Source organism: Pundamilia nyererei, unplaced genomic scaffold (assembly GCF_000239375.1).
Source record: "Pundamilia nyererei isolate P.nyererei 1_Seehausen unplaced genomic scaffold, PunNye1.0 scaffold00123, whole genome shotgun sequence".
NCBI lineage: Eukaryota > Metazoa > Chordata > Actinopteri > Cichliformes > Cichlidae > Pundamilia > Pundamilia nyererei.
The window spans coordinates 421,579-434,623 of NW_005187524.1; the positions used below are offsets into that span (position 1 = coordinate 421,579).

A 13,045-nucleotide genomic window follows, 5' to 3' on the forward strand; every position below is an offset into this window, starting at 1 on the left:
AGATCTGTCTGTCCATGTAGGGGTAACCCTCATGGATGCTGCGGTCAGATGGCTGTGATCTTTTTGTTGCTATCTGCATTAGGAAAGCATGCTTGATTTAACTGTTATCAGGCAAAAATAGGGTACAGCAGGCAGCAAGCTAGAGATGCATAAGACAAATGTGGCATCCTTTGTAATTAGATTAGTATGGGTTAGAAGATAAGCTGTAATCAATTGTAGTGGTCAGTCCGAGCCTTCACAGATTTAGTTTGCATGGATCACTAACAAAAAAAGGAACACAGACGTCACTTTTCAGGGGTTTTGGATATTTCATGGCTGGGAAAAAGAATGAATGGGTAGAAAACAGCACTCTGTGTGTTTTGGATGGCAGTTCTGTGAGTGGTAATGGTGCTTAGGGAGTAAGGAGAGCGCTCATGAAAGAGACAGGCGTGCATCTTTGTGGGCTGAATGAGAGAAGCGAGCCAGCTCTCTTTGGGTAGCTTAGGGTCTTATGGGAGAAGAGAAATGTGTTATTTCCAGACAGTGAGAAGGAAAGTGATGATGCAGCAGATGAAAAGAGGAGATGAATTGGATGTTACATAACTTGACCAGTTTTCCAAGGTTTCAGTTTGAGGGAGTCTGAACTGTGAGCTTTTTACTGCCAGATCAAAATGTGTGTGTATGGTCAGGAAGCACGTTTTACATATATCCTGCAATCTATAAAAGCTTAACAGTACCACTGTAAATTAGCTTTAAAGTGCCCTTACACTGCCCTCACAGTGTGTCCTACCACAGAAATGGGTTAATAGAATAATAAGCCTAATTAATTAAAAATAATCATAAAACGGTGACTTTGAAATAATGAAACAATCAGCTCTGCGAAAGGAAGAAAAAACATCTGGAAGTTGTATAATATTTTCTACGCTGTCAACTTAAATTTAAATTGAAGGTAATGATTAATGCAGCTGCATTCATAAAACAGTCCTGCTCCGAAGAAATTCAGAGCAACAACATGTAACTTGGCAGAGAAAGTGCGTGTGGGCACACGGACCGAGCGATGCTGTAAGTAGAAGCAAGAATACATCCGACAAGGGGGAGTTTCTCCACGCAAAGCGCATGCAATCCCTACAAAAATTCCCAGTGACTTCAGATCCAAGGAGGTGGTGATACTCATGCGAGCACGATTCAAACTCTCTCACTTAGAGTAAGAATACAGCCTCAGAGCCCAGAGCCAGCGCGCTGCTCTCTTTGCCCCTCTTTTCTTGTTCAACATAAACTAAAGAGACGCAGATAGAATAATGTTTGCGTAAAACAGCATCTTTTTTCAGCGCGGGGGAAAGAAAAAAGCTGATAGTGTTTTCGGACTGTAGAAAAGTAAAGACTTGATAACCTGAAGACATTCTGTTTACGTCTTACCTGGGCATTATGAAGAGGTATCCGGGCATTTTTCATAGTTGGGAGAGGATGCGGTCTTGCTGAGCTCGTGTAAAACGGTTTCTCGTTTTATTTGTATTTTCTTCTTCGTTTTATTTTTTATTTTTTTGACTTGCTCCTATTTCAGTGGCTCTTGATAGAAACGGTAACGCGTGTGCCCTTTTACGCGGTAGTTTCAAAAAACTTTGCATGCCCAAAATGGACCGTGCAGGATTTGCTCTTTTAATGATTTTGACTGTTGTGCTCGTGCGAGTTGGTGACGGTCAAAGGGACGCGGCAGGTGGGAGGAAAGAGGGTGCGGGGGCAGGCCGGGCGGTCTGGGACCAGCTGCAGTCCCGGGGGATCAGTCGAGGTCACTCGCCGAGGGGACCGCGGGACGGTTCGTCCTCGAGAACATCCAGTGACTCTTCACCTGGGACCAGTCAGTCGAGGACTCTGGTCCGCCTGCCCAGGGGGACATCATCTCAGGAGAATCGCAAGCACATATCCAAAGAAAGACCGGTCCATGCTGCTGACACCTCCGGGGAAGATCTTGTCTCTGCGCCGAGGGATGGTGCGCGGCGCACCGCCAGACACCCTACCAGCCAGCAGCAACGAAACAGAGTGAACCGCAGGCAGAGCAGCAGGCACAGCTCTGCCAGCACTAAGCGACTTATCGGGTAAGAGTGACGGCCAAGTTCCCCACTGTCAGCAGTCTAAAAGTTTTACTTTGCTTTATCAAACTCTGGGTGAGCAGCAGCGGGCTACTTTAGGAGGAACGTGTGACCTATTTAGCTGTAGCGGTTAGTCCATGTGATTTACTGTAAAGTGACGGTGGCCCCTTTAGCGTAATCTTTCTTCCTGTAAGGTAAATCAGCACATTCCCCCAAAGCACTCCGTATACTGCATTAATTTGTCAACCAGTAGGTGACAGCTTGAAGCCAACTAAATATGAATTCTAATAACGTATGGGTTTTGTTATCAAGGTCATGGCAGAACATGAAATAATAGCTGAGGTCAAACACCGTTGATTACTGGGCTGATGTGGCGGGGGCAGTAATGAACAGCAAATGTGATGCATATGGGTGAACTGTGTTTGAACTATTTAACATTGCATTATCACCATTTCCTCCCATTACTACACATTACAGTATATTCAAATTGCAGGAGGAGAGTGGCTGCAGCCTGCTTCAGTGCTCCAGTTTTAGGCTTTTGCCTGTGGCCATGTATTGTAGTGGCTCCACCAAAGCGTTGGCTGGTGAGCATTTAAAAAATTTGCTCGGTGATCAGAAACACCTGTTTCTCCAGTGGCACTCGCTCCAGCCTGCAAATCTCCTGTTGGGTCTCTGTTAAACTCTAAACAGGACAACGGGCTGTTTCCATATTAGACCTCTTTTCTTTTTGTTAAATGAAGCCTCCTGCATCCACTCCTGTTTGTTCCACTGGGACAAAGCTTGATACACACTGGAGGGTGAATGTTTACATAATAATCAGAGGGAGATTTGAACGGCTCATCTTGGACTGCTGTCACAGAAAATATATAAAAAGCATTTCTTCTGTGTGGCATAACAGGTCTGTTATTGATATGTCCAAGTTATGGAGGATTGTTTAGAAGGAATAGATGGGCCTGCATATGATATGCACTTACAGCCTGCTACCCCAGCTACCTACTTGCTACTGACTCTACTGTAATGCCTTTGGTGAGCAGGACCTTGAGAAGTAGCATGCCCCACTAAACTCACGAGGCTTCACAGACAGGATGTGATGATGTCAGCGCTCACATGTACCTTTCTCTCTGCGTAGCAGATGTGTTATGTTGTTTTGGTCTGAACCATTAAACCTGAAAAAACCAGCACATTCGGACCAATCCATCACTCAGACATCGAGGTGCTGTCTGTTTAAAGCAGCGTGCAAAGAAAATCGCTCGGCACAGGATTAGATCCAACATGCTTTATTGCAGGATAGGGCGAATGCCTTGCTTGACGTTGCCAAAAACACATATTCCAGCGTTGAATGAATGGGGTTCTTTGAGTGTTCGAGCAACATAAAGGTGGGCGTTGCGTAAATCTGCGGGAACATTACCTTTTAGTAGTCTGCCTGGTGATTTTAACACTTATTAGTTCAGATGAATCATCTGCTGCTTGTTAGAGAAAGTGTTCGCATGACACATTTCCTCTTTGGAATTCCCACTCGCTCATTTAGCGTACCCCGCAGCACTGGCAGAGCTGGGCTCACTTAGCTCTCCTTTACATTAAACTTGACTCAGTGTGACTCCTCTTTCTGTTTTCGCTGCACCTGTCAGATAGGTGATTGATCCAGATAGTTGAAATAATTCTATGCCTCCTAATGTTAAGGTTGAAATAAAAATATAACAAGGTGCGAACAAGGTGTTATCTACCTATATTTCAGCCTAGGGCATGCTACTAATATGTTGTATGAAGGTCTCCATTACATGCATAAATCCCTTGATGGAATTTGAACGTGATGACTGATGTCTTTGGCACGAGCCTGACCTGATGTGTTTGATTTATGACAAAACTAATCTTGCCAGAGGGTCCAAATAAGTGCATTTTATCCCTGTGACGCCTCAGTAACACTCAGAGCATCCACTGAGCGCGATCCAACTGAGGTCAATGAGTCAATCCCCCGTTATCTTCTCAAATCACCATGAGTCAGACATCCACTTACTGTAATATCTTGTGAAAAGATGATGGGGCACAGAGCCATGCCAGCGTGTTGACTGTTGCCCCAGAGTTGCTCTTGCGGTCTGGTGCCTTTTCATCTATCTCGCCGCAAAAATTGGCCTGGACTACCAGTTAGGATTAACGAGTAAAAGAATCCAGATATAGCTGTTTAAAACTTGTCATCTCTCATTTGCTCTATGATTTATAGAAGATGCAGGGTGTTTTTTCGTGTCCCGTTTGCCTCGCTTAATCCTTCCAGGGCTCAGATAACTCTGTATTTGTCTTCACCCTGGACTCTCGCATAACAGCACGAGGGACTTGTGGGTCCACACGCAGATAAAGTTTCGTGACTTGCCCTGAATTTTTTTTTCATTATTAAATAAAATGCAATTATAGCGTAATCTCCAAGTTGTTCCTATCAATAGCCTAGCCACATCAGAAGGATATGAAACCCTTAACAGCCTTTGCAATCAGATCAGTTTGTCATGCGAGGAGGTTCACCCTACTCACAGTTATTGCCTTGTGGATTAACACCTGAGAAAAAGAACTTTTATTTCACCCTGTTTTTCTCATCTTTTGTGATCTTTTGTTCAGGCCGAATGTCTGTGGAGGTCAGCAGTGCTGCTCTGGTTGGGCTTTGGCACCAGGAACCAACCGCTGCATAAAACGTAAGTGTCGTTAACTCAGTACCCTGTGTAAACTTTAAATAAACGTACCTTGCTTGAATATCCTTTGATTTGGCTGCTCAGTTTGGCAACCGAGGACACACAAATTGGTGAAGCGGCACACAAGCACACTGCCATGCATTATATAGAAGAGAACTTCCTCTGCTAGTAAACTTTGCAGACAGAGAGGCTTTACAATCTAAGGCCCTCAGACTGAAAAATAACATAGTAAATGGCTACTAATGACTATCCTGTCAAGAGGAATTGCCCTATGAAAGTTTTCCCTGAGTGTTATTGCCCCCACGGTCATGTTCATCATGCAGTGTTTGCCTTTTTCTTTTCATGTAAGACCCTCGCTTGGAAATTACCGACACTTAGCACTTGGCTGTCTTTGTGACAGCAGTCCTTAATTATGGGTGGAACTGCTGCTTCTTTTTATTCGACCGCAGCAGAATTGAATAACCAGATAATTAAAAGTGGAACAGAAGACACAGGCTGTGAATGAATGCAGAGCCATATCTTTAAAATGTGACACTGACCTGGGCTGAAAAAGCGCCTTTCAGCCCGAACAGTGTTGCTGTTTCTTTCTTTAGCTTGCATATGGACTATATCTGGGAGAAAATCCATTTTTTAGACATGCTATTTCAGATGATCCTAAAGTAAAATTGCTGCAACTCATTCCACATTTGGTTCTTGCATGTTGTGCTGTAGGCAAAAATAACAGGTTGGAATGAAAAACCTTTTTTTTAAAGTAAAAGTTATCTTTAAATTTTACAAGCGCAGTAAAACCCAGGCTGTTAAGTGACATCTATCTAGCAGTAAAACTGGCCATGGTTTTTTTTTGGACTTGTTTACTGTTTTCTCTGTTTTGTTTCTGCTAATTATCTCCCCCTCACACACGCAACCCCGTTTCACGCACATTTCAGCCGGTACACAGCGAGCTGATTGGCTCCAGCGGTCTTCTTATTAGATCTGCCTCCCTCGTGCTCAACACAAAGCTTCCCTCCATTTTTCCCCCCTCCCTCAATGCAGAGTTAAAGGCACACTTACCAAGGCGTAAATTACATTTAATATGGAGCTGGAGTTACCTAAATTAAAAGAGTAAATACTTTTAATCTGCCAGATAATAACAGGTTCAGCCTAGCGCCCCTATGTTAAACAAGGCGGAGGATCTGAGCAGGCCAGGGGACTGTCTGACCATCTGGACCCTCTTACGGCTTGGCCCTGACCCAGGTCTGACTGGAGGCTATGCTATCATCAGCTGAGTGAAGCGCCACAGCCGGCAAGGTGCCAACATAAAGGCCCCAGACTGGAGCGCGGACTGGAAGCCCCCATGTAGAAGACCTCCGTGGAGGAAAACAAGCTCAGGATATCTATACTTCGTCTTTGCCCGACATCCAGCCTGCTTTACTGGGAGAGGGCAACCTGAGAAAACATGTTCACAGTGGGGGAAAGAAAAGGAACAAACGTGCCGGGCGGGAGCAAGAAGTAAAAACATAACGTGGCTGAGTTGTGTCTAGGAAATTTTCACTGAAGGGATTGAAGTAATGTCTAATACAAAGTGGCGGCTGAGGGCTTCACCCGCGAGGCTGCATTGAGTGTCTAGAATCACGCTTTCCTCACAATACCTCCTTGTTCAGTTGCGTTGAGGTCAGAGAAAACGTGACAGGAACTGGATCACAGGTCGTCCCGGGAGTGCGCCTATTTTTACGTTTAAGAGCCGTGTTTATTAAAAGGTTGACGTCTCAGTCTCGGTCGTGCGTCTGATTAGAGATCGTCATCTGGTTCACTAAATCCTCGGTCCTGCCCACATCCTGGAAGGTTTGGTGCTGACTATCTCTGTTTTCAAGTTCAGGATTGATGGTTAGCAGACTTGTTTATGTATTAAAGCAAATTCCATGTGCCAAAAATAGCCAGCGAGTTCTGACTGTTAGGCTTTGAATCATTGAGAAGAACATTGCATTTCCTCTGCTGTGTCATGCTTGTTCGCCTTCTGGTGAAGTTAACTGCCTTTATTACAGATGAAAGCTTATAGGCTTTTATTACCACAGTTTTACCTAAAGAATATTAATTTTATTTATGGTGGCTTATAACCAAAGATGTGTGTGTGTGTGTGTGTTGCGTTTGGCTGGTAAAGTGAGGCCAGGTGCAAGCTTGGCTATATTTCCATCTGTTTACTCGTAAGTAGAATCGAAGCTCCTGGTGAGTTAAATGGGGAATCTTGTTTCTGGGTCAGCACTTAAGACTTAGTTCCTCAGTGTGATGATTCACATCTGTTCATCAAAAGTGCAGTTGCACAGAAAAAAGGAGCAGAAGGAGCCCATATTGTAGCTTCACTACTAATAGCCAAGCAGCAGCCTTGCCTTAGTTATAAGACAGTGTGCTCCATTACCGGTGCTGTCAACAACCTCGTGACTATCTGCAGCTCTCAGATGGAAAACTGCAGATAGTTCATGGTCAAAACTCTAACTAAAACATAAGAATTTCCATCAGTTTAAAGTGTTGTTTTAACCATCAGCTCGACTAAATACATCAATAAGTAGTAAACCATAAAAAACGAGAGAAAGCAGCATGTTTGCTTAGTACAGACAAATCTGTTGCACCGGCTTCTAAATAACCACTATTTACAAAACAGTGAGATACTTAGATATGGAATTAGAGGGGAAGTTTGAACTGCTGGCATGTTTTAGAATAAATACAGTAACCCTCAATTAGACGTCTTGTACACCAGCGTAAAATTACTGTTTTAAAGTTTTGGTTTAAAACACGTTTTGAAAAAAAAGAACCCAAACTTTTAAAGCCCCCTGTAACCGGAATGTAGATTTAAATCACATTACTGTGTTTTTTCCACTCATATCTGTGCGCTCATGTGGCTGGCAGTAAATCATTTTGTGGATAGGGTACTACGGATTGCTCACACGGGGGTTTTTTGTGCCAAAATGGAAGCAGTTTACTGTAGTTTGTTTAGTAGCAGCCACAGATGCTCTGTCGGGCTGCACCTAAAGCAGTCCTGCTAATATGCACAGAGTGATAATGTTAGCATGACGACTGCAGCCCTGAGCTTGTTTGCTACAATGCAAATGGGCAGCTCAGTACCACAGGGCATTCAGTGCTTCCTAGCCCAGGATCATGCAGTCAGTCTGATGTCCGTTTATGACCATGTGAGAACTGACCTGTGAATTCGAGTGGTCGTCATATGTGTTACATCCTGTGTGCTCAGTCTGAGCTCCATCCTGTTCCTCAACAAAACTGAGTATTTCAAGCAGAGAGAACACTTCTAAGGAAGGCCACCTTCTTTTGTGTGCTACATATGAGAAAGCACGGTCCCAATCTGAACTCTCTGAGTTCACGTGTTGAGTTACTATGCCGATGATTACCAGTTATTATATGCATTTCATTTAGAGCTAAACATAAAACATAAAACACAGCTGTAGCTGATGAGGATTCTACAAATAGGTGAGGTATTTTCTCATAAAGCCAAACTGAAGGAAAAGGACACGAACATCTTTATAAAATTTCATCAAATACTTATGAACAGTGTACACCTCATTATGGCAGCAGAGAAGACGGGAGAAGACAGATGTTCTTTATTTAAAAAAAGAAATAGAAATTTATTCAACTGCTGTTGAAATATTTCAGTCCGCGTGCTGAAAAGGATGGCTTTAAAAGAGCGCACTAAAGTTGTTCTGGGTTGTTCTGGCTTCGAAGGTTGATGGCTGTTTTACTAATCAGATTAATGGCATGGTTTGCCACACACAGAGTGAATGCATGGGACAATATAGAATACTTAAGGGCAGGAAACAGTGGGGAAAGGGTAACTGCAGCACTGACAGGAACTACCGTTCTTTATACCCCCGGCTCGTAGTGCTCCCCGAAGCATACGCTTTTGGATTGAGCGGCAGAATTAATTTCACCACACTATACATCACAGTGTTTTGACAAAAGCACGTGATACATATGGCAACATGCTGCAAGTACGGCTAACAGTGAGAGCGTGACCCCACAGATGGCTCCTGATTTAACCCTGTTGTTTCTTAGAGAGAGCAGATGAAAGGTGCTTCATTCACATGGAGGAATAAAGTTGTTGTCAGTCTCTTAGGCTGTTGTTGATTGACAGAGTGTAAGGTGGTAGAAAGGAGTTTCTTTTTGATTCCCTTCCAGCTTTCTTTGGCCTGCTGTGCTCTTCAGAGCACCATCCTGGCTCTAAAGTAACTCCTCATGCAGAAACATCGCTCTCCCTCAGTTTTTACCTTTGCCACCACAAGGTACCTTTCCTCTCAAAGCAAAAAAATAAAGCAAGCAACATTTTTCTCTGATTCCATCATGTCCCCAGGGTAGCTTGAGCAGGATTACAACTTTCCTGTCTGGAACACCGACAGTACAGTAAAGGCTCGACCCTGCTGTTTAAAATTTCATGGTTATCCCTTCCTACAAAGCCTTTTCTTTATGAATTAATTCATTAATTGCATTCACTGTAAAAGTATAAGACCATGCCTTCTTCTTTGTCTATTTATTCATCGCAGCACTTCATTTTTGAACCTGATCTTATGTGTGAAATGCATTTAATGCTCATCTTTGTTATAACATGTGGGAAGCAGCTGGCAAAGAAACAAGTACATGCACGTGTCTTCTGACCTTCAAAGCAGTTCCCCGAAATGCAGGTCTGCCATCTTTGCTTCAGCATATTTGTTGCATCACTTTCTATTTTTTAAAAGTCTGTGACTCCCAATACTTTGACATATTTAGACATATCAAGTCATATCAAGTCAAATCTTTTGACATATGCTGAAATGAAGAATCTGGACTTGCACATTAGTGTTATTTGCACCCTTGTCTACACACGCCACATACACACTGCATGGATAAAAGTACTGGGCCACACCTTTCAATCTTTGAATTCAGGTGTTTCCAATCTCACTGAATAGGTGCCTGAATAAAATCAAGCACCTAGCCATGCAGTCTGCCTTTACAAACGCTTGTGAAAGAAGGGGTCGTTCTAAAGAGCTCTCTGAATTCAAGCCTGGCACTGTAGTGGGATGCTACCGTTGCAACAAGTCAGTTCATGACATTCCCTCCTACATATTTTCCACAATCAATTGTAAGTGGTGTTATTGTTAAGTGGAAGCATTCACAGCAACTCAAGTTGCAGACTATCTAAAGTTACAGAGCGGGGTCACAAAGTGCTGAGGGCCACGGTGTGTAAAAGTCACAGCGGCTCTGCTGATTCATGAGCAGTTCCAAACCTCCTCAGGCATTAACATCAGCACAGAAACTGTGTGCTGGGAGCTTCACGGCATGGCTTTCCATGTCTGAGGAGCTCCTGTAATGTGTAGGTGACCTAGTTTGTCTATTATGTGCAAAATGAGAATATTTTATAGAATATTTTATTTCTTAATGGCAGCAGAAGAGTTACTGATGATAGGAAAATGTGTAAATGTGAAGCTTCTATGGATCCCCTTAATGTAGAGCACTAAGAATTTAGTTCCCAACCAATACGATGAAGATAAAGACACTAAAGAAATCCTGCATTTCCACTGATTAGTCATTCAAATTCAAAAAAGAAGACTCATTAATACTCCAAAGGAGTGAATTTTAACTGACATCAGGCCTAATACCAGCGAGATCCTGGCCAACATAGCACTATTCTCTGCTTTACAAAAACAGGAAGAGGTTTTTAGGATGCTTGTGTTTCTGTTGACGTCATGTGTCATATGTGTGGATTTGTGGGGGTTGCACAGTTTACACTTCTGGGGCATGACACTCCTTTGGCAGTCCTGTAGAGAGTTATGGCCTGTTAGACAGATCCTGTAATCAATACACACCCCACTGTCCCAGACCCCATCATTAACATAGACACTGGACAGCCCGCTCTCAGTTTGTCTTCCCAAACCAGGAGTGCTGTTTTCTCCAGTCCAGCTGGTGCTTCTCATTGTAGGTTGCAATTGGGCCCTGTTTTGGCCTCCTACACCACATGTTTTTCTAATTGCTACCACAGACAAAAGTGTGGTGAAAACTATGTACTGCTCAGTGTCTGGACCCAAACATCTCCTTGTAAAATGCCTCTTTTGTTTATCATCGTTGATAAGCTGCTAAGAATGAAATAGAGAGGCGAGAGGGAGAGCGCAATTAGTCACACAAAGCTACTTCATTAACACGCGACACTTTATTCGTGACATCGTGTTGCGAGGAGTCCATCTGCTGAAGTAGATCGTTCAGCGACCCCAAGAAGAAAGCCTGAGCTTGAGTGACACTTACAGATGAACATTAACAGCAAGCACCGCTCTCCTTCAGTCACACACCGACACACACACACACTCTCACTGAGGCCACAGCCCATAGCCAACCATATATCACAGCACCCTCCTGCTTAAAGACCATATGGAAGTTGTTGGGATTGTGATCCCTCACGAGGATGGGGTTTGTGGGTTTTTGGAGAGCACCACGTCTCACAGAGTCAGCTTTACTAGCTGCAATCCCCCCCGATCCAGATATCCTCAACAGACTGGCCCAGCATGTGACCCATTAGGGGCTGAATGTGGGAGATTGAGGGGCGTGGCAGAGGCACACAGCAGCATGGCTAAAAGTAATGTATACATTGTCATGGGTCAGATGTAGGTTAACAAATCCCCCCCTTCCACACAAAGATTTTGGAAAAGAAAAACTTTTAACTACTGTACTGGAACAAACAAGCAAAGAAAAAACCCACATTGTGACTGTAACTGCACGTCTATGACAGAAGCACCTTAATTTAGTGAAATATTACCCTTGTAAGCTTCACCACAAAGAGAAAATATGGGATCAGTCACACAGCGTCAGGCGCACTCCCCCTATGGTTTTAATTATAAAAATAGAGATGTGTGTTTATGAGCATTTAATGAAGGCTTGCAAAGTTACAGTAACAGCAGTTTGGGTATAGACAGCAAAGTTAGCATTCGGGGAATGCATGAAATGATGGCACTCGCTCCAGCAGCCATGTGGAAATCACATGTTGCGGAGAGATTAACACTCACTTGAAATGGTTAGCATTGAAGGTCAATTGTATTAACTGCTCAATAGACCAATTCTTACTTCTTCAGTGGACAGGGAGTCCAGATGAGCGGAATTGTTTTCAGCTTGTCTCTTCGCTGTGGCCCCCGCAATCCTGAACACTCGACCCATTTCATGAGATCTGTCAGGTTCTGTGGTGACTCCTAAAAAGAGCCTCCTGCTGTCATCACATGAGGTTTACCCCACTACATGTTGAGTCACAAGATTTTTACTCATGCCTGCGATGCACTGAATGCCTTTCAGAATCTTGAGCCTCTTCGCAAACATTGCATCCGCATGCATGTGGACGGAGATTGCAAACTTGCAGCAAGTTGCTCAAATTGCACTTTCATTCTTATTTTCCAACTTCCTGCCTCTGAGATTCAGGGTTTGTAGTCGAGCCCTTTATCACATTGTACTAAATTCTAATCTCCAGAGCAGCTTTCAGCCTCTAAATCTCATAATGGTGCATAATGCTCTCAGCCTGTAGCGGGTCCTGCCCGAGATTATTGTGATTAGGCTTTCAATACTAATATTATTTTCAGAAATGTCAGGTTACCTCTTGCTTGCTCTTCTGACCTGTGTAAAGCGAGGAGATTTTTCTACAAGTTTGTATTGTGTCAGATATGGTTTCAGGTCACCCTTTGCAGAATGAAAGGACTGTAAAGATTTAATGGGTTGTGTTACTTTGAATCAGAGAGAAGGGAAGGCAAATCTCTGGTGGACTGTAATGCGCTGGAAACGAGCGCTGAGCTGGAAACGAGAGACCAGAGGAAGAGGCACAAGAATCTGTCTGACTTACGTGCACATGCAAACCTGAAGTTATGAGGTAACTGTAACCCAATAAAGAAACTATAAACAGTAAAACCCCTGGCATTGCTTATATATTGGTGAGGAGTTATTATGCAAACAAGAACTTTCCCAAATGAAGCAATTTAAAGGAAAGTGTTTCTTCACTGCATGAGTGAATTTTGGATGGAGATCTGCTTTAACCGTAGCTGTCAAGCACTTCCTTGAAGATGCCACTTGGACATTAAAGACTAAAGATTTTTTCCTTCATTTCTCATGTGTGTGGATCAGCGTGTTTGCGCTCATCGATCAAAGCTTTCGATACCCGTCCAGCAGCCCCCCTCTTTTCAGATGACTGGATGTGGACGCAAACTCCAAAAACTTGGCCCGTCTGCCTCACTCATAATTAAGGCTGAAGCGGCAAATGCCAGGAATGTTTGCTATTTCTCCTCTTTTATTTCCAATGGATTCTCATTTTATTATTACTCT

At 43.4% G+C, this 13,045-nt stretch overlaps 1 protein-coding gene across 2 annotated transcripts in view; it reads left to right on the forward strand.

Annotated features, from left to right (window-relative positions):
* The first annotated feature begins 1,146 nt into the window (after positions 1–1,146).
* The window catches only part of LOC102192428 (latent-transforming growth factor beta-binding protein 2), an 87,433-nt gene continuing 75,534 nt past the window's right edge, over positions 1,147–13,045 (forward strand). For both annotated transcript variants that reach the window (XM_005742721.2, XM_005742722.2), the window contains exons 1-2: positions 1,147–2,072; positions 4,671–4,744. In XM_005742721.2, the coding sequence (XP_005742778.1) occupies positions 1,603–2,072; positions 4,671–4,744 (544 nt within the window). In that variant the 5' untranslated portion in view covers positions 1,147–1,602. The remainder of the gene's footprint in view (positions 2,073–4,670; positions 4,745–13,045) is intronic.